Source organism: Drosophila nasuta, chromosome 3 (genome assembly GCF_023558535.2).
Source record: "Drosophila nasuta strain 15112-1781.00 chromosome 3, ASM2355853v1, whole genome shotgun sequence".
NCBI lineage: Eukaryota > Metazoa > Arthropoda > Insecta > Diptera > Drosophilidae > Drosophila > Drosophila nasuta.
Genome location: NC_083457.1, coordinates 6,251,587 through 6,273,685, shown reverse-complemented (window position 1 = coordinate 6,273,685; position 22,099 = coordinate 6,251,587). Strand labels below are relative to the sequence as shown.

General features: G+C 36.9%; 3 protein-coding genes across 15 annotated transcripts; 1 reads left to right on the top strand and 2 right to left on the bottom strand.

Annotated features, from left to right (window-relative positions):
• Nucleotides 1–1,054: 1,054 nt before the first annotated feature.
• On the bottom strand, nt 1,055–9,921 carry LOC132790841 (EH domain-binding protein 1). Of its 10 annotated transcripts, XR_009632837.1 has the most exons (15): nt 9,732–9,921; nt 8,680–9,026; nt 7,159–7,366; nt 6,917–7,098; nt 6,655–6,851; nt 5,140–5,986; nt 4,874–5,076; nt 4,331–4,704; nt 4,066–4,164; nt 3,620–3,943; nt 3,327–3,447; nt 2,180–2,276; nt 1,929–2,117; nt 1,591–1,869; nt 1,077–1,317 (listed from the first exon to the last, which is right to left on the bottom strand). XR_009632837.1 is itself a non-coding variant. In XM_060799563.1 (14 exons), the coding sequence occupies exons 2-14, from the start codon at nt 8,781–8,783 to the stop codon at nt 1,788–1,790; spliced, it is 2,961 nt and encodes a 986-aa protein (XP_060655546.1). In that variant the 5' UTR covers nt 8,784–9,026; nt 9,732–9,921; the 3' UTR covers nt 1,055–1,787. The 10 variants fall into 10 exon arrangements, 9 of the variants coding, with proteins under 9 accessions (XP_060655546.1, XP_060655548.1, XP_060655549.1 ...); XM_060799563.1 differs by having other exon boundaries at nt 1,055–1,869; nt 5,140–5,920; XM_060799565.1 differs by having other exon boundaries at nt 1,055–1,869; nt 5,140–5,917.
• Nucleotides 9,922–10,105: 184 nt separating this feature from the next.
• LOC132790843 (polyadenylate-binding protein-interacting protein 1) lies at nt 10,106–13,492 on the bottom strand. 4 transcript variants are annotated; one of them, XM_060799570.1, is made up of 4 exons: nt 13,396–13,492; nt 13,137–13,278; nt 11,947–12,821; nt 10,106–11,657 (listed from the first exon to the last, which is right to left on the bottom strand). In XM_060799570.1, exons 3-4 carry the CDS (start codon nt 12,784–12,786, stop codon nt 10,788–10,790), a joined length of 1,710 nt encoding a protein of 569 aa, XP_060655553.1. In that variant the 5' UTR covers nt 12,787–12,821; nt 13,137–13,278; nt 13,396–13,492; the 3' UTR covers nt 10,106–10,787. The 4 variants fall into 4 exon arrangements, with proteins under 4 accessions (XP_060655553.1, XP_060655554.1, XP_060655552.1 ...); XM_060799571.1 differs by lacking the exons at nt 13,137–13,278; nt 13,396–13,492 and adding an exon at nt 12,918–13,078 and having other exon boundaries at nt 11,947–12,120; nt 12,220–12,821; XM_060799569.1 differs by lacking the exons at nt 13,137–13,278; nt 13,396–13,492 and adding an exon at nt 13,279–13,393.
• Nucleotides 13,493–13,693: 201 nt separating this feature from the next.
• LOC132790840 (uncharacterized) lies at nt 13,694–21,291 on the top strand. Its single transcript, XM_060799557.1, has 10 exons — nt 13,694–14,024; nt 16,108–17,164; nt 17,238–17,358; nt 17,428–17,606; nt 17,661–17,911; nt 17,974–18,163; nt 18,233–19,883; nt 19,949–20,056; nt 20,131–20,277; nt 20,332–21,291. Exons 1-10 carry the CDS (start codon nt 13,964–13,966, stop codon nt 21,016–21,018), a joined length of 4,452 nt encoding a protein of 1,483 aa, XP_060655540.1. The 5' UTR covers nt 13,694–13,963; the 3' UTR covers nt 21,019–21,291.
• The last annotated feature ends 808 nt before the right edge of the window (nt 21,292–22,099 follow it).

The following is a 22,099-nucleotide window of genomic DNA, read 5'->3' as shown; positions in this document are numbered from 1 at the left end:
TATAAAAGCGGAGCTGGACTTAGAGATCAGTGATATGACTATTCGCCGACGACTACTAGATGAAAGTTGGAATGTGCGAAGTCCGCGAAAGGTGCCATTACTTGGTGAAAGCCATATTAAAGCTAGATTAGAGTTTGCCAAAAGCCACTTGAATTGGCCACTATCGCAATGGCGAAATATCCTTTGGTCAGATAACTTCAAACTGGTGTTTTTTGGTAGAACAGGTTCAACAAAATCTGTCAGTCGACCACCAAACACCGAGCACTGCCCAAACCATGCACTTAAAACCGTAAAACACAGTGGTCTTACAATTTTAGTATGGGCATGTTTTTCATACAATGGTGTGGGTCCCATACATATAATCGATGGGATCATGGACCAAAATGTTTATGTAAATATATTAAGAGACGTTATGCTGCCATATACTAAGGAGGAGATGCCGTTAATATGGACATTTCAGCAGGAAAATTATCCTAAATGTGGTAGCAAATTGGCCAAGGAGTGGTTTAACCAAGAAAAGATTGACGTAATGCCATGGCCAGCACAGTCCCCGGATTTAAACCCCATTGAGAACTTATGGGAGGACATCAAGCGTTATGTTGCCAATAAATCCCCAACTTCTAAGCAGCAGCTTTGGCAAGTTGTGCAGGAGGCATGGGGCAAAATTCCACTCAAACGTTGCAAGGACTTGGTGGACTCTATGCCACGTAGGTGTGAGGCTGTAATAGACAATAAAGGCTACACAATAAAATATTAGGTGAAAACAAAATTGTTATTTAATAGGATTAAGTTACTTAAAATTTTCAATATTTCAATGAACATCATAATGTGTCCTTCTTTGTTGTTAATTCTTTAAATATAAATACATTAAGCTGTTATAACTGGATTTTACTTAAAGTAGTATTTAGTCGTAACTACTACTTCAAAAAACACAGCTGTATATGGACTTCGAAATCATCAAAAAGACTTACAATATATAATATATGTTTTTGTTTGAATTTGAAATAAAAACGACTTGTTTTGTTTTTGGGTGTATACTATTTACGCAGTTTACGCATATTTATTTGCAATTTATTTGTAATTATACATACATATCAAATTGTATTATTGAAAGGTTCATTTGGTTAAGAACTATTGTATTCCGATAATCGTAACACATATATAAATATAAATATTTTTGTAAGTAAACCACCATTAAATAGTCAAATAAGATTAGGGTAAAAACTAAATAAGACCAGTTTCTGTACAAAACATTTTTTTATAATATATATTCTTAGGGATGAAGCGTTTTCGTTTAGTGATTAACACATAAATAAGCTAAAATAAAATAAAAAATACTAGGTATAAATATAGTTCACAATTAGGTTGGGGGTCTTTGCATTGTTTTCAATTTGGAAAAAAATCTTAAAGCATGATTGCAACAAAATCAAATGGCACAAAAAACAAATTTTGAGAATTTACAGATAGATTATTTAAAAAGTGTGGATTTCTTTCAATTTACATGATAATATATTGTTAATGTTGAATGTGTGAAATTTTTTAAATTTGCTTAGTGTTCTATCGGACGTTTCTTTTTGTCAAAATGTTTACCTAAGTATAACAGGTTCGTCTGTTGCATTTTTTTCCAACCCTTTTGCTTCCAGTCTGTAAGAGTTGTCTTACAAGAACTATTGCATATTCTCTGCTCTTTATGAGAACATTTACTTGCAGCGCCATTAAATGATGTAGATAACTACTTATTCGTCTATAGGTATCTCATTGTCTCCAGTCATTAGCGATAGTATCATCTATTGAATAACACACTTCTCTTTGCCTCCGCTAATGTCAACTTGCTCCAGTTCACGTGCAATTTCATGGTCATCCTCAATGCTGTTGTCAAATGAAAAGAATGAGTTCATGGAGTTGTATAATTAAAACCACATTCATACGCTATCTCTTGATTGTGCAAGTGCTGCACAAGTTGATCTCGTTTATCCACGATGGTCACCAGCTCTTCGAGCAGTAGACGCTCCTTTTCCCGTTGCACTTCTGTCTTGCGCCAGTCTTCAACGGATTGTGCCGCTCTCAGCTCCTGATTAAGCATTGTGAACTTACGTTCCAGATCTTTCTCTTGCTCTCTGAAATTGTACTCAATGGATTATAATGGATGCTAATTGATTACTCCGAAATTTTTACTCACAGAATGTTTAGTTGCATCTGTCGGCGAAGCAGCGCGTTCTTCTTGTTGACAAGCGTAAACCATTGGGAAAGCAGCTGCTCCTCAGTTTCTTCCGTTTCTGTGAGACAAATTAAAAGACAATTTAGACACATTCCTCACACAATTTCTGGTGATTAAAATCTGATTAAGTGAAATGGTATTTAATTTTAAATATTATCCGTAATATAAGAAATAGTTTTGCAGATTTGCTGGTTAAATTTGTTCTCGTTGTCGTAGAGCGCTGACTTGTAATTATTTAATTACTATATTAGTGATATTTTGTCTAGTTTTTTTTTGTTTGTGGTTATATTAAGGGTATTAAAACGCAGATCAAGGCTTTAACTCTATAATAAAAGCAACAATTTGACTGAATATGAACGGTTAAAAGCATGTACACTTAAAGAACAGACACACACATATGAAAGATTTGCAGGCGGGCAGCAGGCGTTAAAGCTATCGTGTCGTGCTATTTGCGGGCATTGCAAAAGCAGTTAACAACGTTATGCGGCCTTAAAGAGACACTCGACTTTACCACATAGGCCGCGCGAACGGGATCGTCGATGTTGATGATGGCCGTGCTTGTGACCGCCAATTCGATGCCGTCGCGAAGATGCTGCCGCATGGCCACTAGACGCCATCACCTGGGCATCATCATCATCGGCAAAATAGGGTTGCAGGTTATCACAGTAGGATTGTCGGGAGGACGCGGCACCCGGGGCAGAAGTGCCCAACAAATGGTTATAGGATTCCACATGATGCACGTGGTGCGGTTGCTGATGCCGATGGCGATGGCAATGACGTTCATGTGAATGGTGGTGTTGCTGATATGTGGGCCGCAATAATGAACAGCTGTCATTCGTATTAACAAAGCAAGAAAGAGCTCTAGGCCGTTGCCGTTGTGGCTGCATCTCAATCACTTGACCCTCTCGTATCTGTGACATCTCAGTGCTGGAAGTGCTGCAAGTGTCGCTAAGGGCATCATCATCATCTTCGGTGCCCGTGTCACTAATACCACTACCAAATAGACTATCATCGTCGGGATCAAGCAGCTTAATGCGTATAACGTCACCACCACCAATGCTATTGCGTATTAGCCTAAGAATGGGATTTGTACCCCTTTTATTATTACTTGGATTGCCGCCCATTACTGCCCGTAGTTTGGCCTCCAGACTGCTAGCCTTCTGGTCGATTGCCTCCTGTTCTCGCTCCAATGCCTCCAGCTCGGACTCAATGTACGTTAGCTTGTCGTTCTGTAAGTAATTCAACAAATTAATATTTGTTATAGCATATTTCATTTGTTTGAATAATCTAATCTAATCTTTAAACTAAATTGTTTATTATTTTCTAATATATGTATTTTATAATTTCACTTTTAGTTTGCAACTGCTTAATCTCATTAATTTCAACAACAAGTGTACTCACTCTCTTCTCGTGCTTTGGTGATATTCTGTCCACCACTGAATTGAAAGACTGCAAGGGACTGGCGTTGGCATCGCTTAATCTATGACTAGGACTCGTATGCTCGACTTTATCCCAACTGGGCGCTATCTTTTTGGCCGACACATCCACATAAGACTCCCCGCCATTGCCACTGCCATTGTGAATGGGGGAAATAGTGCGTTCGGGTGTATAGTTGAAACGCTTGAGTTTAGTTGGACTCGTTGGGCTGTCGGTGCCCGTTGATTTATTGCGTGTCTCCGAGATGAGCCTTCGTGCTTGCTCGCGCAGTCGTTGCTGTCTTTCCTCCTATTGAATGCCAACAAAAACATTAATGGTTAATTTTACAAAATATTATACAAAAATAAAATATATAAAAAATTGAGGCACATGCTGGCCACGCAAGCAAGCGGCGTCTCGTGTTTACTTACATCGTTCGCATCACTGCGCTCGTTCGATTTGGAAATTTTAATTTTTTCCATCATCAGCTTAGCTTTTTCGCTCATTTCTTTGTGGCGTGTTATAATTCGCTATGAAAATAATAAATAAAGAAAACAAAATAACAAAAACTAAAGCAGAAGCCAAAGCCGAAGCGCAGGCGCCAAATTAAATAATATATAATAAATCAAACAAACGAAATAAGCAGGAAACAAAACCAAAACGAAAAAATCATCAACCTCAGCAGTTCCAACTTACGTTTGTAGCATTGGCATCCAGCGAGGCAGGTGACAGTGGCTCCTTGACAAACTTCTGGTGCATATCTTCGGGAGTGTCGCCAGAACCATCAATAGTGGGTGAGGATTTGTTCGTCTGCATTGCGTTGATCGAGTTCTTTTCCTTTGTCGGGGACAACACTTTGCCAATAATACTCTTTGAACTTGTCAGTATAATGTTTTTGACATCTTTTTTACTGTTCGGCGACAACTGTTGCTGCTGGTTAATAATCTCGTCGTCCAATGAGTTCTGATGCAATAGCTGTGTTTTCAGGTGCGAGAAGTTGATAAGATTCTGCGACAGATTGTCGGACTTGTAGTTGCCAATCACATAGCTCGACTCATCGGATGTTTGACCTGCATATTAGAAAATAATTACAAATTTTACAACAGATTCAATTGTTTATCAAACATTCATTGCACGGAATATGGAAATGCCCGCCCAGATTTAAAACTTATATACGTTATGGTAAGAGAAGTAGGACAATTTGACATGGAGGTTTGCTATTGTTACTATACCACATACCAATCTGTTCAATTTGCAGCTGTTTGCCAGTGAAGTGCGCTCGCAGTTGATGCAAATATGTCATGACTGCCAATTTATCCGGTACTGTCAGCAGATTCATGTCACGGGGTTCGATGACACGTGGTATGCCGAGTGTCTCCGCTGCATCGAAGGCGATGCGGCAATTGCCCACTACGTCATGCGCACTTAGTTTTGACATGTCGCTAAAGAGGGGAAAATTTCAATCAATCGGTTACATTGCTACAAATAAGCCTTTCACTACTCACATCAAGTGGGGCATAAAGTGATGTATAATGGCGCAGAAGGCCATGCCGTTGCGCCAGCTGGTTGTCAGGTTTGTAACCTTGACATTGGGATAATCTTTGGTTACCTCTTTGCACCACTCGAGCAAATCTTGACCCGGCGTGTTATCCTTTAACAAAATCTTCTCGACCGGTTTCAGGCTATTTGACGTGTTTGTCGCACTTTTATTCGTTGTCATGTTATTGACGGCAGGCGTGGACTCGTAACTCTTCTTCAAGTCCAACGGTTGCAGCTCGGATCGCTTGGCAGTGACAGCAGCATTCGATGAGTTCTTGATGGGCTTTGGTTGTGGCTCTGGGTCAGTGACAGCGACAGCGACAGCCACAGCTTCCGATGAGTTGCTGTTATCGCTTGTCTTTGTTATGGTGGGAGTAGTGAGGCTTAAGACTGCTGTAGACTGATCCGCATACGAATTCGAGTTCGAGTCGACGCCACTCACATCTTGCTTGTCAAAATTAAGGGCTCGACTCGAGGCATTCGTCTTGACTTTGCCCGTTGCTGCTGTGCTTGGTGTCGGAGCTGGTTCGACGGGAGTGGAGGTGCGAATCTCATGGAATCTATCATGGTTTTGGGGCTTCAATACAGCCTTATCTTCGGCCATTACTTTGGTTGGGGTAGTGAGAGCATCTGGCTCAGGATTAACACTAGCACTTGGAGTCTTCAGGGACTCATCCGACTCGACCACTTGGTTCTTGGTTGGGAGCAGATCCGTCGTCTCCGCTTTGCTTTCACGATCATCTGCTTCTAGTTCAAAATTTAAATGATTATATGACTCGGCCAATGGAGTTGGATCTTCGGATAACGAAGGAACTACCGACAACAACAACATCGAAAGATAGATACATTTTTGTGTGTGTGGCATGTGGGGGCAGAGTAGAGTGTCGTATTGGAGCACATATAAATGAATAAAAAAAAATAAAAGAAAATTTTTTGTCAACATATTTTAGTACAAATATTTGCAATGAACCAAATACATAAACTAAGAATTCATATGTGGATTTTACGGGCTATAACTATAATACGTAAATACATTTTATTTTAATTGCCAATTTCTGAATTTTCAAATATTTAAAATTATTGTTCAATGCGTTTCACGTTCATTGAATTAAGACTAAACATATATTTTAAGACTGATTTTGGGTAGAATACCGTAAAGAATATACCTACTACATACGATAACTTTCAAAAATATATACGTAAATTATTAATTACATTTTTATCAAATTACGAGTTGGAAGTTTTAAATTAGGAAGAATAAGAATACAATTTGAATTTATTTTCATTCTCCGAAAAGTATGCAATGTAAATTTATGGGAAATAGGAATTTGAGAAAGATTGGTATAAATTTGTAAATACTACAGATATAATGTGTATATAAATACAGTTATGAGAATACTTGTTTTGTAGCTAAACTAATCGAATAGTTATTACATTAATACATTTGTACAACACAAAATAGAAGTATTTGAAGAACTCACCACTTATTGGCGTTGGCACATCAATGCAACCATTTAAGCTAGTTGTCATCATATTCAACTGTTCCGTGAAATCATACAAGTTATCGGATATATCTCCAGAGTTTTCCAAGTCGGGAATATCTTCCAGGTCGTCAAGTGGTGCCACATCACAGTTGTTCACCGACATCAATGAGACAATGCTCTGCATGTCCTCATCACTGCAATGTCAATTATAAATGGTTAACTCAGCTATTTGCTTATTGAGTTAAGTTGAAGTGCTCACGTTGCTTTCCCCTCGCGCAGGAACACACAACTGATTGTCAAGTCCAAGACAGCTGATGTTATTTTCCGGGAAACGGGCTTGAGGGTCAATGGGAAACTCTGCTGCGTTGATTCAATACTTGCGTATTTACGCATATTGATATTTGCATTAGCCAGCACTCGTTTTTTGCCCAACATTGAAATCTAAAAGTTTAATTCAATTCCATCTTCAACTGGCAAATACAAATTTCATTCAAGTCTTACATCTTCGATTACGAATGTCCAGTCTTTATCTTCAAGTTCGTGTGTGCGGGGATCCTTGAATAAAGTCACGGATATAGAGTGATTGTCGGGCACAGGCCACGATATATTGCCCACCAGCGGGTTCATCATATCGGGTTCCCATGGTAATGGTGCGCTGGCCACACGTCTCGAACGCCTCGTCCACACGACGGATAGATTTGAAGGTCGCCTGCGAAAGAAAGAAAACAAATTAATTTCGCTTTTATTGACAAAAACGGAATCAATTGCAAGCTAGAAAATACCCTTGGTTCTTTAACTACAAATTTAAAATGCCTTATTCAACATCAAAGCTACACTTTCAGTTATAACTAGACTTGTATCTGGATATTTTCTACCACCATATTATGGATATTTGCTAATATTTGAATTACCCCAACTTAAACTTCTACTTTATTGTACAAATACATATATGTCAAGCAACTTTATATTCATTGATTGATAGTTTCTATGGAATATCTTTTGGAATATTTTACTTTTGCATACTTAACTAAATGTTAATTGCAAGTGTTTTATATATAGGCATATACATGTTAAAAATAGGAATGTTTTTATAAGAACTATGAAGACAATGCTATAGCAAAATCTACAAAATGTACGAAAAGACAAAAAAAAATTCAAAGAAGAGTAGCGAATTCCACACTTTGTTTTTATCTTGGATCTCTGCCTTGCCCTGTTTGTTTTGAACGAAATAAATTATATATAAATGTATTTGCTTATATAATTTGCGTCGTCAAATTATATTTAAGAGACGAATGTATATAGAAAGACATAAAGAGATAAAACAGAACGATATAGTGTACAGAAACAAGAAAATATACTTTTCTTTAATGGTCAATGTACTTGTGACAATATATATAGCTATATACATATACATATGTGTGTATTCACTTGTACATAATATATATTGTATTAATTTGTTCAAAAGCATAAACCCAATAATCAGAATTCAAAAAGGGCTTAAATATTAACTTTTTATACAGTTAACTAGCACTAATGTAATATTTACAAAATCAATTTCCAATTTTTCAATTTTTATATTTTATAAGTAATCTGCGCTTCAGCTACATTTTGAATGAAGACTTCCGTTTCCGCTGGTTGAAGTCAAGCTCAGAACTGAACAGATAATTATGTGTACTTATTTACATATTATTGTTCTCATGGGGATTACTGCTATCACTTGTGGAAACTGCTGTTGATAGGGTTTAACTTATGTAGTGTACATAAGTATTATAAATTGCATTAGTAGCTGCTGCTTAGTCATTAAACGTCCCTTGTTTTAATATAAATACATTTTAAGGCATAAGGCATATTGTTTATTAATAACTACAGAAATAAATCGATTGTTGTTTGAAAACAATGACTAAAAACCACGAAAATACGGGTGGGTGATTGTACTTCTATTGAATAAATTATTAATCTGAACTGAACCGAAAAGAACAGGAAATAAAAATGGAAAAATGGGAAAATAGGAAAGCAGCTTACCACTTGGCGGTGGTCTCCAGTCGGAGGTCATGATAGGAGACGGTGAATTGGAACTTTGCAGCACGTTTGTTAACCCGCTGTAAGCGTTTCCACACGCTTCCCATGGCGATCCAAAAGAGCCTTAACTTTAGGGCTCAGATTGTTGGTGTTGTTGGTTGAGTTTTGTTGAGGTTAGCTATAGTTAGCTATGTAATATGTTTAAGGCACGAACTTGTTGCAGTTTCGTTGATTTTTGGTCTATTTACTTAAACACTACTTTAAATTTAATCACTGTAATCTATATGTCTTTCGTTTATTTTAAAGCTGTTATCTTGGACAAATATTATTGTTCGTCAGAAAAAACACCGCTGTAATGTAGTAAAAAATAAACATTTTTATTAATTTCACATTGCATTAATAACACGCACGTTGATATTATTTATTGTATAGGGTATAGCCGGTAAATTATTGTACTTTAGGGTTGATTGCATAGAAAGACACACTACCAATAATACTTTTATCTCGCACGTTATGTTTAACTCGTATTTACTTAAGATAGTATTTTTAATACTTTGACAGACACACAACATAGATATTTATATTGACGCGCGTGTGCTTATGTATGTATGTGTGTGCATCGATCAACTTCGCGTCGGCTTTGTTTGCAAAATCTCTCACTCTCTCGCGACAACACTATAATGCTTTGATGTTTTCTTGTCTTTTATAGAATACCAATACTTGCGTACATTTGTAAATATATATGCATATGTATGTATAAAAGTATATTCGTTGATACGTACGTATGTATATTTACACAACTATGTATGTCTGTAAGAATACACATTATGTGACCTTTATGTGTCAGCTTGTTGTCTTTTCACTTGCTCTTCTTGCTTCTTCAATGAAACATGGAAAATATCTTATAATTTCTGTTTGTCTGTTTGAGCGATGTATATACACAAATGCTTATATTGTGTTTGTATGTGCGTTGTTGTTATATTATCATAATCAACGTTTATGTACTTTTATTTAAGTAGTTACACACAATCGTACCTACACATAGACAAACATACATATATATCACCACAATGACATCACGCTCACTTTGGAGCCAAATTTTATTCTACGCGTTCATTTTGATGTGCCATTGTCCAAACTACACCTTGAAGCATTTATTTCACTTTCAACACTGTTATATTTATTTTAATCCAATCATTTTCAATATTAATTTGACTTTGCACTTCTTGCTTGGATCCCAAACAGAACGCAAAATGAGTAAATGGAACGCAAAGACTATAACAAAACGCAAAGACGAGAATATATCGATACACATATCGATAGTTTTCGATTACATGTTCGTAGTTGTACAAGTGCGGCAACTTCCTGCCCGTTAAAATGAGTCATTTCAGTCAAAACGAGAATGTATTTATTTTGAACGCAATCGTAATTCATTGGTTTATTTATATATTTAAATCGTTTTCGTTTAATATTAATTACAATTAATTAAAAAATTAAGCGTGGCTGTTGTTTTTAGATTTATATGATCAGGAGAATGCTGTTTGTTTTTTGTTTAAATTGAATGTGTTGCAGTAATGAATCTACATATATAATGGGATGTGCAGTTGGCTTGTGAATACTATGTGTACGATATTTTTTTCTAAATGTGTTTCGTGTTGTTGTTATGCACCGGCGTGGCAGAGAAGCAAAAGAAGAGACTTAAAAAAATTTAATTCAAAACTCTATAGACCAGCATTCTTTTGAATGTGCCGCTAAACAAAATTTGAAAATACACATTTATATTAGATAAGGACATAAATATGTTTTCTTTGCATGTAATACAAAAAGAAGTAAAGCATTGATGCGATATATCACAAATAATGTTTAACCAATTAAACAAAAAAAAAAAATAATAAAATTACTTTTCGGAACGATATAACTGAAAGTAGTACAAACTACACAACTAAGAATTTATCAAACATTATCTTGAAAGACGAAAAGTGGTGCATACTTTAAGATAACCCTGCTTTTCATTTTCTTGCCTTCCTTCTGCCATACCATATAAACAGCACACCACATACCAACCACACTATTCTTACACACACGCACATATATATATATGTATATAAAATCTAAGATTTTTTGTTTGCCTGCGATTGTTTGCCTTGCTTGCAAAAGTCCTTGTATGCACGCTCAGTCTCTTCGTCCATTTCTGGGTCAAGGTCCAATTCATTATCTCTGACATCAAAATCATCGCCGTCGCTGCCGTTATTTTCATCTTCCGCAGCCAGAAAATCACTTTCCTCGGCCGTAAGCTCACGTCCATCGGGTCCATAAAACACAGGCTCATCGCTCAAACGTGGTGGCTCTGGTGGCTTGGCTGCATCGCCATCCTCTCCACCCAGAGCATTTAAGACCTTGCGGCCCCAATTGTTCTGCTGCAAAGCAATCACATTGGCAGCCATAGCGTATTTTCCCGGCGACTTGGCTTCAATCGCCTGAAGTGAAGCAATAATAACGTGCATGTCTTGTTGGCAATCAGCACTCAGATCATAACCGGCCAGTTTTAAGGTCTGGCAAATACAGCGCACATTCTCAGCACTCTCGCAGGCCAAGAGTTTCCGCAACGAGTAGACGATATTCACAGCAATCAGCTGAATGCGAGCGTCATCATCGCCACGTAATTGCATATAAAGTTCGGCGAGAAATAGTGCAGTCTCTCGCACCTTTTGCTGCTGCTCAACCGATTGCATATACTTGGTTACTTCGGCCTGATGGTATTCAAGCTTGCACTTTAGCAATGTATGGAATAAGGAATCCTGCTTGAGATTCAGCATATGCAAAAGATTGTACAATTTGGCGCCCATGTACCGAAAATTAGGTTGCTCAATTGATTTCTCAAAAATATCCTCCATGGCGATCGAGAGCACATAGTTGTTGCTCTCCATACCATCAAAGATGGTTAGGAAGCGTGATGCAATTGTATCGAATTGTCCGGGATTCTAGATAAAAATAAACAAATAATTTTACATTTTCATTTAAAGTCTTGGTATACGTATAAAAGGTGGAGAAGTCTTTTTTTAAAGATAGGATTATAGCAAGGCTTTATAGCTAATAAAGTGAATTCAATTAAAAAATAGTAGTTATAGTAGTTCAAGCTGAAGCTATTAAATTCTATTAAAATTGTTCAGAAAAGTATGTGAAAGAGATGATTGCACCTATCAATATTAAGAGCAATCTCTACCTCTAATACGTATAACAATTGAGAGCTCGTTCGAGAGGCTTACACACCTGGTTAAGGCAATGTATTACAGTATCAAGATATTCCAGAGCAATCGTCTCCATATCGGGATGAGATGCAGCCGAAGAAGAGGACGCTGCAGCCGATGATGTCGATGCTTGTGGCTGCTGTTGTTGTTGTTGCTGCTGTTGTTGGTGATGATGGTAATATGGCGGCTGCTGCGGCTGTTGTGCAATTTGTTGGAATGAATTATTTAAATGCGTATGACGTTGAAATGTCGATTGTGGTTGTTGTGTGTGCTGTTGGTGTTGCAGTGTTTGTACCTGCTGCTGCTGTTGTTGCGGTTGCTGATAGTAATTGCCCACCGCACCATTATGAGGCGGCTGCTTCCCAAAATATAAACGAGTATTCACCGAATTCGATAGCTGCTGAATCTCATTGTTAAACGATTGATTCTGCTGGTGGTGGTTATAGTTTTGTTGCTGATGCTGATGTTGATGCTGCTGCTTATAGCCATTCATATAACGTTGCTGATGCGGTTGTTGTGCGTATGGTTGATTTTGATATTGCTGTTGCTGCTGTGCTGGCACCCGCTTGTCCATAGTATTAGGTACAAACACATTTGCGGTCACTGACAGTTTTGACGGCATGTTTGCGTATCTGTTCTGCATATCGTTCGGCGGCTGTGACGTAGCTGCATAATTTAGAGCTGGTCCAGCTGCATATGGTCCGCCAGTTGGACCGTAGCCCACATTGACAAAATCATGAAATCCTGGCTGATCGAGTGGCTGCATTGCGGCAGACATTTGTGGTGCAGAACCCGCTCCAGGATTCGGTCGGCGCAATTGCTTGTATTGATCCTCGGGTTCGAAGGGTGCACGGCATGACATTGCGGTAGCTGCAGCGGCGTCGGCAGACTCAAAAACTATACAAGAAATAAGGCGAATAAAAAAAGAAAAAACGTATCTAAATTGAATGGTGGACATCATCAGTAGAGAAGCAATTAAAAAATGCAAATCACATTTCTGTTCCGTTTCGGTTACGTCGAGAGTCGTCGCTAATTTGTCCAATGTAGCCGCCGACATTTTGTTTCCCTCGTTTCACAGAAATTAATATGTACTTTTTTATTTTTTTTTTTATACAGAATTTGCACAACGTTCGTTTGCAGCACAAATATTGATTACTGGCAGCATTTATTTATGCTCAGCACTTATGGTTTTAGATTATTTTCATTGCCTACCTTAATTTTCGTTCAATAATTTTACGTATACGTCGAAGCTATTTTTTTCTTCTTTCGTCTTGCTTGCGTCGTCACCTTTTTCAGCAAATTCAACTTTCTTTTCCTTTTTAGCAGTGCTTTCAACGAATATCAATTTATGTACCTGGATTAATTAAACGTAAAGCCTTAGTAGACACTCGCATACATGCGTATTATAAGAGGATCTTGTAAGGGGCACAATATTTTTGGATATTTCACAAGCAGTTCAACCTTTTTTTACCTTTCGACAAATTTGTTATAAAAAATTGCGATTGACTTGTTTTCACCGCGACAACTACACAGGGATGCTAACGGAACGCTATCGATAAAAGCATGGCTAGTATACTAAATGTGTATTTTGTCAAATCATTCTCGATAATCACAAATTGTAATTTCAAAAATGCATGCAAAATAAAGTTTTGATAATTTAATATAATTAAAATTAACTTAAATAAAGATTTCTCCGCTTAATAATAATCCCAAAAAGAGCGTTAGTATTTTTGCATTGCAAATGTAATATTTTTGCCGCAGTTTGGTCACATGGTCACAAGCGAATCTTGTCGATACAATTTTATAAACAACAACAATGCGAATATTGCAGATCCAGTTCGCATACGATTCAAGTAGTTCAATTCAATTAATGAAACGGTGTATTTAAATAAAAAATAATGCTGAAAGATAAATATGTGCATTAGTAGTGTCTATTAAGTGTTGAAATAATAGAGTGCAATATCAAAAACATATATGTATATTAGAAATCAGTGACATTGTGCCTGCGTGTGTGTGTTCAGTGAAATTATGTGCAATGCATGTTCGTACTTGAACAATTCTTTTCAAATACAGTGTTGTTGCAGTATTTAAATACATTGGGTGAGTATCTTGTGAATACAACCGCAAGCAAAGCTAAAAATCACAGTGGATTCGTAAATTCAAATACCTGCCGCAAATACACTAATAAACCGCATGTGTATATTGCTCATTTAAAAATATACAAGTTCATCGAACTCTGGCTTATTAGCATATACAGTTAAAAAAAAACTAATAAGCGTGCATAATACAATTTGTAGAATAAGTGAGTATTCAATAGCTAGTACATATGCTTGTATGTGTGTGTGGCAATAAAACTACTAAGTGGTTACAATAATGACATCTCCTCTTGCTCAAGGCACCCGCACTTACAAATACTTCTCCATACATTTGTATGCATCTACATATATATGCACATGCTTTTGTTTACATACATATGTATGGGAACATTTACTACATATAAAGGAATTGCGTTATCTTGTTGTGTATAAAACTTCATTCTTTTTAGTTTTGTTTGTGCGTTGATCATGACTAAACCGCCAATTAATATGTTCTAATCTTTGTCGTTCGATGTTGAGTCACCTTCGGGACGTGCTTGACCCCGTGTAACAATTTTGGTTGTTCACGGTAGATCTTAACTGACTTTTCCTTTTACATACATACGTCTGTTTTATTCGTCATGAGTTGTTTTTTGTTTCTTCTCGTTTTATGTATTATACCCGTTGCCTATAGGGTAGAAGGGTATAATAACTTTGTGCCTACAGGAAAGGTATGTAACATTTAGTAAGATACATCTTCGACCCCATAAAGTATATACATATATTCTTGAGCAGCATCAACAGCCGATAAAGCCATGTCCGTATGAAATATTGGATCTCAGAGAGTATAAAAAAAGTGGTATAATTATTATAATTTTTGCCCGAAAGTTAAGTTTAATTCAATTCGAAAAATCACCTAGATCTCAGAGACTATAAGAGATAGAGCTATAATTTTTTTTTCGACAGCATTTGTTATGTTTGCACGAAGATCAAGCTTGTTTCAAATTTTTGCCACGCCCACTTCTGCACCCGCAAATGTAAAAATCGAATATCAAGCGTAATTTTAAAGCTAGAGCTGCGAATTTTAGTGTAATTATTATTATTGTATAAATAACTATAGTATTTATAATTTCTCAAAATTTAATTGCGATCAGATACAAATTGTGGAAGTTATTAAAAACGCAAAAAAACGCAAAAACGCCTACTTACTAGGGGTCTGAGTTGCTTTGGCCGACAATCTGGTACATTGTGCCGCCTATGGTATATTTTTAATGTGGTACTATATCGATATACTAAATATACTGTTTGACATATTTTTAGTATTTTTGTACCATTTTCGGTTTATTTTGAAAATAATACCGGAATATTTTGCTTTTATTCGAAATGGGTAGCGGGTATCTTACAGTTTAGCAAATTCGACTGTAGCTTACATGTTTTGTTTTTACTGATCTTGTTGTGAGGCTCTTATGACTTGATCATGTGTTTTGTAATACAAAGAAATCGTTTTTGTTGTGCTTCACATAAAGTATTTGTGAGAGCTATAATCAACTAAAGCCAATCCGTTACAAGTGATTAAAACTCTGATTCTGATTTCACCATAAATAATGATTCTTCGATTAATAAACCTCTCGAAACTATCAGAGCAATTTTCGATTCCCAAACATACCTAACCTATTTATATTTATTAATATAAAGAATTTCAATTCTGATTTCACAATGGAAAATGGTTCTTCAATTCACAAGCTTTATTAAATCCAAACAAAATATTCTTAGTCTTACTTTTGATTTCATAAGATAAGCGAGCATTTGACAATCTAATTATATCTCTATATCTTGTCTATGTAGAAAATAATTACTTAACTCAACGATGGCTTAGCAGTTCATACTAAATTCAATTAATGACTTTTGATAATATAATAGCTTAAGTTACCCACATAAAAGGTATAAGAATTTAAAAATCGAAATTTCCACAATGAAGTCATATGAAATATTAAACAAAAGCATATAATAAGTTTCATTGCATACGTAATTATAAATATTCGTCACAAGTCACAAGTTAACATACCGTACAATACTTACGATTTTTTCTTCGATTTATCTTTTGTTAGATATTTATTCACCAAAATCTGAGTTTCGGATCTTTTCATCCAGAATGAGCTCTGTTAATGGAAGAGAGCTGAAACATTGCTACAGGGACATTTTTCCAGTATTTTTGGTAGATTTCAAAAAAGACTTTGACTGCAAGGATGTTAAACTACCATTTACACAAAAAGAGGTCGATGAAATTATTAAATCGCCACCAAAATATCAAATATACTATTTGTTTTGGACATTGCAAAACCAATCCACTGAGGTCGTGGAAAAGTTCGTTGAGAATGAAATAAATAAAGCCGACTATGGCTTTCTTATGTCAGCCATTAAGGCCGAATCTTGCAATCCAAGTGCGAGCACTGAGAATTACATCAGCGAGCGCGATCGTCTCTATAACGATAATCAAAAGTTTACCAAATATAATGTGCCACGAATTGAGCCATACTTGGAGTTACAGACGGCATTGCTGGACCTGAGGCCATCACGAAACGTGGCTGTTCAAGGAGTCCTTGGCTCTGGAAAGCGGTGGTTAGTCCTCGACGTTTGTTCCTCTTACGAGGTGCAGCGGAAAATGGACTTTCGCATATTTTGGTTGAATGTTCGCGACTGCCGTTCACCCGAGAATCGTTTGGAAATGCTTCAATCATTTCTTCATCAAATTGCGCCTAGCCTGCGAATTAATTGTGATCAAAGCGTTGCTGTTCACATCGAGCGAGTGAAAGCCGAGCTCCGACATATACTGAAGGATAAGCCATTTAAGAATTGTCTGCTTGTGCTGCTCAATGTTCCCAATAAGGAAACGTGGAAGGCCTTTAATTTAGGCTGCAAAATCCTGGTGACGACGCGACACAAAAGTGTTGTTGACTATCTATCGCCTGTGACCACCACTCACATCAGTTTGGAAGATGCACTTACGCCCTGCGAGACAGAATCACTGTTTGGAAAATATCTGCCTTTGGTGTCTCAAGAAGCACTGAGGGATCTAAGGAACGCGCCAAGGACAAATCCACTAAAACTTAGCGTTATCGCAAGGAACATTCGCGATGGCATGTGTACCTTAGACAATTGGAAAAAGTAAGTACGCATCATGTGATTAATATTAACGAGAAATAATCATAATTTTCCCTTTATTTTTTTTAATGTGCAGCATAATTACCTCCGAATTGGCGACCATCATCGAGAACTCTCTTAACGAACTAAAAGCGTCCGACAAGGAGCGTTTTGAAAGTCTTTTTATCTTTCCCAAATCTGCTCACATACCAATCAAAGTATGTTAAGTAAGCAAATCAATTGATAAATTTCATTCACATTATAATCAATCTTTTGTGATTTTCCAGCTTTTAGGTCTGATTTGGTCGGTTCTTGATCCAATGACGGTTGTGAATGACTTTTACAAATGTTCGTTGGTCGAAAAACATTCAGATCAGACAATAACGTTGTCGAGCATCTATTCAGAGTTCAGCTTACCCATTCCGAACGCAGATGCACTTAACAAAAAGATTGTCGATTTTTATGAGTAAGTCTTTAATATTCTCTGATAAATCTCTTTGTTATAGAATCTTTCTTTTAGTATACCACGATTGATTGAACAATGCAACGATACGACTCTGCCAAATTTAGACTGTTATTTTTATAGCCATATCGGACACCATTTAAGCAGAGTTAGCAATAAAATCGAACGAGTCAAACTATTTCGCATGATCTATCTGGATTTTCGATTTCTGGAGCAAAAGATTCGAAACGATAGAACACCGTGGAATGCTCGCGGTTCCATTTTACATACACTAAACACCCTTAAGTGTTTCAGGGATGAAATTGTTGGTGAGTCAAGTTAAACACATATTGAATGCTTTAGTTTCATTCTTTTCTTTAATTGCATTTAGATAATGATAGTCACTACAGAGATCTATTGAATGATGTGTTAGTCTTTCTAACAAAGGCGGAAGAAAAGCTGATCAGTTCCCCATTTACAAGTCTATTGCGAATTGCCTTGATGTCGGAGGATGGTCCAGTGCATGACGAGGCGTTGCGGCAGGTTCGACGATTTCCTGATTTTGTGTGGTTTACCGAACAGTAAGTTTATAATATATTTTACAATTTGCTCAACTATCTCGAGTAATAGCAATCTTTGTTATATTTCAGTGGTCGCTTTCATCAACATCGGGAAATCATCAATTTGGGGCAGCATGAGATTCGTCATGCCGTTTATTTGGACGACGACTATTGCTTGATGGCCCTTAGCTCGCAACAACTGCTGCTAACGGATGTATCGCTGGCTGGCGATACAACCCGTTTGCTGAGTGATGAAAATGATCCCAGTGACATCATCGAGATGCGAGTGTTTAACAAGCAATTACATTTGCTGACTTTACACAAAAATGGTAGTTTGAAGCTTTGGTCTCTGAAGGAATTGCTGCCACCACGAGCGGAATGCAGCAGTTGTCTAGCGGTCCGACCACCTAGACTAGCTCAGGTGCCTAAGCATTCGAAACCGCATTGCTACGAGCAATTGGTTAACACCGCTATCAAGCGTTTCACAGGCAGCAAATTTATATCAGCTTTCTATTTGGACGAAAATGTGCGTGCTGGTGATTACTCAATTCAACTCCATGTGGCTTTTGACGACGGAGACTTTTGTATAATGAACTGGGCAGATAGGGATAAGAAATTCGTGAAATCGCAAACACCAATACTGCTCACAAAACAGAAGGATGTGCGAAATTTTTCGAAAATATTGAATCGCTTCTACGTTGTGTGGTCAGATAAATGCAATTTAACCTTTTGGAATCTGAAAAATGCATCAAATGAAACGGAACAAGAATACGCGCCACCAAAGCAAAAGGCCCTCGCCATGGAAAAGTACATGGAGCGATTGGATGATGGCACCCAATACACTATTCTAATGATAATTTATCAGTCTAGTGTATGGCGATTCAAATTCAAGCACGCCGAGTATGTGGAAAATTTGAATTCACTGGAGGTGGAAGCATTGCCATTTTCAGAAACGATACCGGCAACTATAACCTGTGGCAAGCTATCAACGGATGGTCGCTACCTCATCCTGGGCACTGAGGAGGGTCTAGTTGTCTATGATCTGAAATATCCATATTCATTGTTGCGCAGCAATGTCAGTGAACGAATAGTTTGTGTGGATGTGTACGATCTGAACGAATCCATCCTCAAGTACATTGTACTTTGTGGCGCTAAGGGAAAGCATTTTGTGCATGTGCATACGCTGCGTAGCAAAGAAACCGATACAATCACCTGGATGCATCATGTGGATGAGAGTGATGACCAATTGAAAGACCGCAATACGATGGGACGCGCACATCTTTACCTGCACCCGCTTATGGAAAGGTCTGATGATGGTACAGTGTATGTTGTTGATTCGAGGATGCGAATTCACCAAATTCAACCGTTAGAAAGACGCTCCACCCGCCGGAGCAGTGTTTCTAATTGGTCAACTATCGTAGCACCCCACATGGAATGTGGAAAGTACATCACAGCATTATCTGTGAGCAAAGAAGGAGACATTTATGGCGGTTACAATAATGGTGATATCATCAATATTACTAAAAATGAAACACTGTTGAGTGACGACCTCAAGAGTTCAGTTGACTACCTCAAAGAAATTGAATCACTAAAACTGATTGCCTCCTGCCGCGATAGCTGCCAAACTGTAATTTTTTCGCTCTCTATTCCTGATAATAGAATTAATTTCGACTTTTACACTATATACGCTCGACTCTTCCATGACGACTTTTTGCTTTTATTTACGGATTGTGTTGTGTTTGTAAGTTTAACTTTAGCGTTAACTGATATACATTCTGACTATTGAGTTCTCTATTCTCTTCGTAGTATATGGATAAATCAGATTCAATTAATATATGTTTTGAACAAACGTATGAAGCATTTTATCTGAAGGATGATTTTCTTTATTTGGCTTTTGGAGATGGAACATTACAGGTTAGAAATCATTTTCAAATTATTTTGCGATCATATTGGTAACATTATTCAATTGAACTTGTTATTGCTTTCAGATTTACAAACTTTATGTTGACAGGAATAGCCTCTGTAAAAAATGTATGTGCAAGGAGAATTTAAACAATCCCAGCCAAATTCGACAATTAACTGCATCAGATGACGGTGAATTGATTGCCCTCGGCTTGGAGAATGGAATCATTGAGGTAAAAAAATCATTTGATTATTATTTATATTATTAAAAACTATTCTTTTTTCAGCTTTATAGTTACGACAAACATCGCTTACAACTGATTTACTCCATAAATCAGGGCTGCGATACCCAATGCAATATTAGACAATTGCGTTTCTCTCCTTGCAAACAGGTCCTGATAAGCTGTGGCAAACAATTATGTTTTTGGAGCGTGAAGTATATGCGAAATAATCAGGCGATTCCAGAAGTTCGCAGCATGCGCCATAGTCACTACAATCCACCTAAAGTTCAGTCCAAAGGGCGTGAAGAGGTAGATGCGGCACGCTTCATGGATATATCTGATGAGCAAATAGTTATGGATCAACTGGCTCCACAATACGAGCTTGTTCACGCTGCAGAGGACAGATTCAGTGTTTGGGCGCACAAAAGGGGCAGCGATAAACTGCCAGAACTTTTGGCGTGCATTAAATTTGTGGGCAACGAAGCTAGGCGTTTCTATACAAGTCCCGATTTCACACAATTTTATGTGATAGACAACGAGAGTGTATTCTATCATCTAAAAGTACTGGAGTTTCATGGAGAGCTGAAATCACCCACACAGTCTTTACGCGTTCTTGATGATGTTGTGAGTGCCCGTCAAACTGAGCAAAAGAAACCGATTGATTTTATCGAACAAAATAATGAAGAGGATGATGGTGTCGATGTAGTCGGCAGTGGCCATACCCTGCCCCCCATTCATTCGGATCCGATTTGACGCCAAGAGTGCGCCAATAGTCGTTGGCGTACAGAGCATGACAAGGCATTTTCCGACTTTCCGTGTTTAGGATTATTGTTATATTACTTAGTGATATTAGTTCTGAATTGTATTAACTCAAATACATGAATATCCATTTAATTTTTCCTGTGCAATAGAATGTAAGTTATTAAAGTGCGGATTAAAATCTATTTTTACAGCTAGAACCCATGTAACCCAATAATATTAAAATTTTTTATATAATTTTAATAAATAAGAAATATACAGATTTTACTATTGTATTAAAATTTTTTCACGGCATTGAAATGGTATTGTGTATTACTACCTCCAGAAGAAGCTTGACTAATATATTTTTTTGGGAAATAAATTCGTATTGGAAAATGTCAAAAGAATCAAACGGATTGAAAATATCGTTAACTATGGAAAATTGTATTGGAAGCGCTCAATGTAATAACGAGGAGCAGTATCCGGAATATACATATTTGAAGATAAAAAATTATAAGCTGGACTTAGCTTCCCGCAAACTAGAGCAATTTCCCCTAAAAAATGTTTTTTTTTAATCGAATTATGAACATATGGGTAATTTTATGGCGAAATTTGTCCCGTGCGAAACTTTTTGCAGTGCACTGCAGTGAAAATAACATAAACTGAAACAATTTTAAAAATAAGCACTATATTTAGAGCTAAGATTAATTTTAGGAACTTGATCTGTTTTCCCATAAAATATACAATTTCGTTCATTTTTTGGTTTTGCGTACGAATTGGTTAATTTTTGCAATTATTACAACAGAAAACAAAACAGAAAGAATATTCCAAAACCATTCTTAGCTCTAATTAAAGTACTTATCTAGAGCTATAAAAATAACTTTTCTTATTTTCAAAATTGTTTCAGTTTATGTTATTTTCAATGTAAAGAGTCTCGCACGGGACAAATTCCGTTGTGGAATTACCCATATACTGTTTTTTTTTTAGGATTCTTAGACTGTTGGTGGATTTTGTATGATATTGTTTTTTTCAACATATTAAGTTTACTCATCTCATCCTAAAGACTATGTTCATTTTAAAAAGCAATTGATAAAAT

What these genes read in the sequence shown, in the direction of transcription:
- LOC132790841 (XM_060799559.1), bottom strand. Translation starts at nt 8,783, where the DNA reads ATGGGAAGCGTGTGGAAACGCTTACAGCGGGTTAACAAACGTGCTGCA. An exon ending in CACTTTATGCCCCACTTGAT is followed by an intron (nt 5,077 to 5,139) that starts GTGAGTAGTGAA and finishes TCCCCTCTTTAG; the next exon opens with CGACATGTCAAAACTAAGTG. An exon ending in TGGATGCCAATGCTACAAAC is followed by an intron (nt 4,165 to 4,330) that starts GTAAGTTGGAAC and finishes TTATTTTCATAG; the next exon opens with CGAATTATAACACGCCACAA.
- LOC132790843 (XM_060799568.1), bottom strand. Translation starts at nt 12,981, where the DNA reads ATGTCGGCGGCTACATTGGACAAATTAGCGACGACTCTCGACGTAACC. An exon ending in AACCGAAACGGAACAGAAAT is followed by an intron (nt 12,822 to 12,917) that starts GTGATTTGCATT and finishes TTTCTTGTATAG; the next exon opens with TTTTTGAGTCTGCCGACGCC. An exon ending in TAATACATTGCCTTAACCAG is followed by an intron (nt 11,658 to 11,946) that starts GTGTGTAAGCCT and finishes ATTTTTATCTAG; the next exon opens with AATCCCGGACAATTCGATAC.
- LOC132790840 (XM_060799557.1), top strand. Translation starts at nt 13,964, where the DNA reads ATGTTCGTACTTGAACAATTCTTTTCAAATACAGTGTTGTTGCAGTAT. An exon ending in TTTCAGGGATGAAATTGTTG is followed by an intron (nt 17,912 to 17,973) that starts GTGAGTCAAGTT and finishes AATTGCATTTAG; the next exon opens with ATAATGATAGTCACTACAGA. An exon ending in TTGGAGATGGAACATTACAG is followed by an intron (nt 20,057 to 20,130) that starts GTTAGAAATCAT and finishes TATTGCTTTCAG; the next exon opens with ATTTACAAACTTTATGTTGA.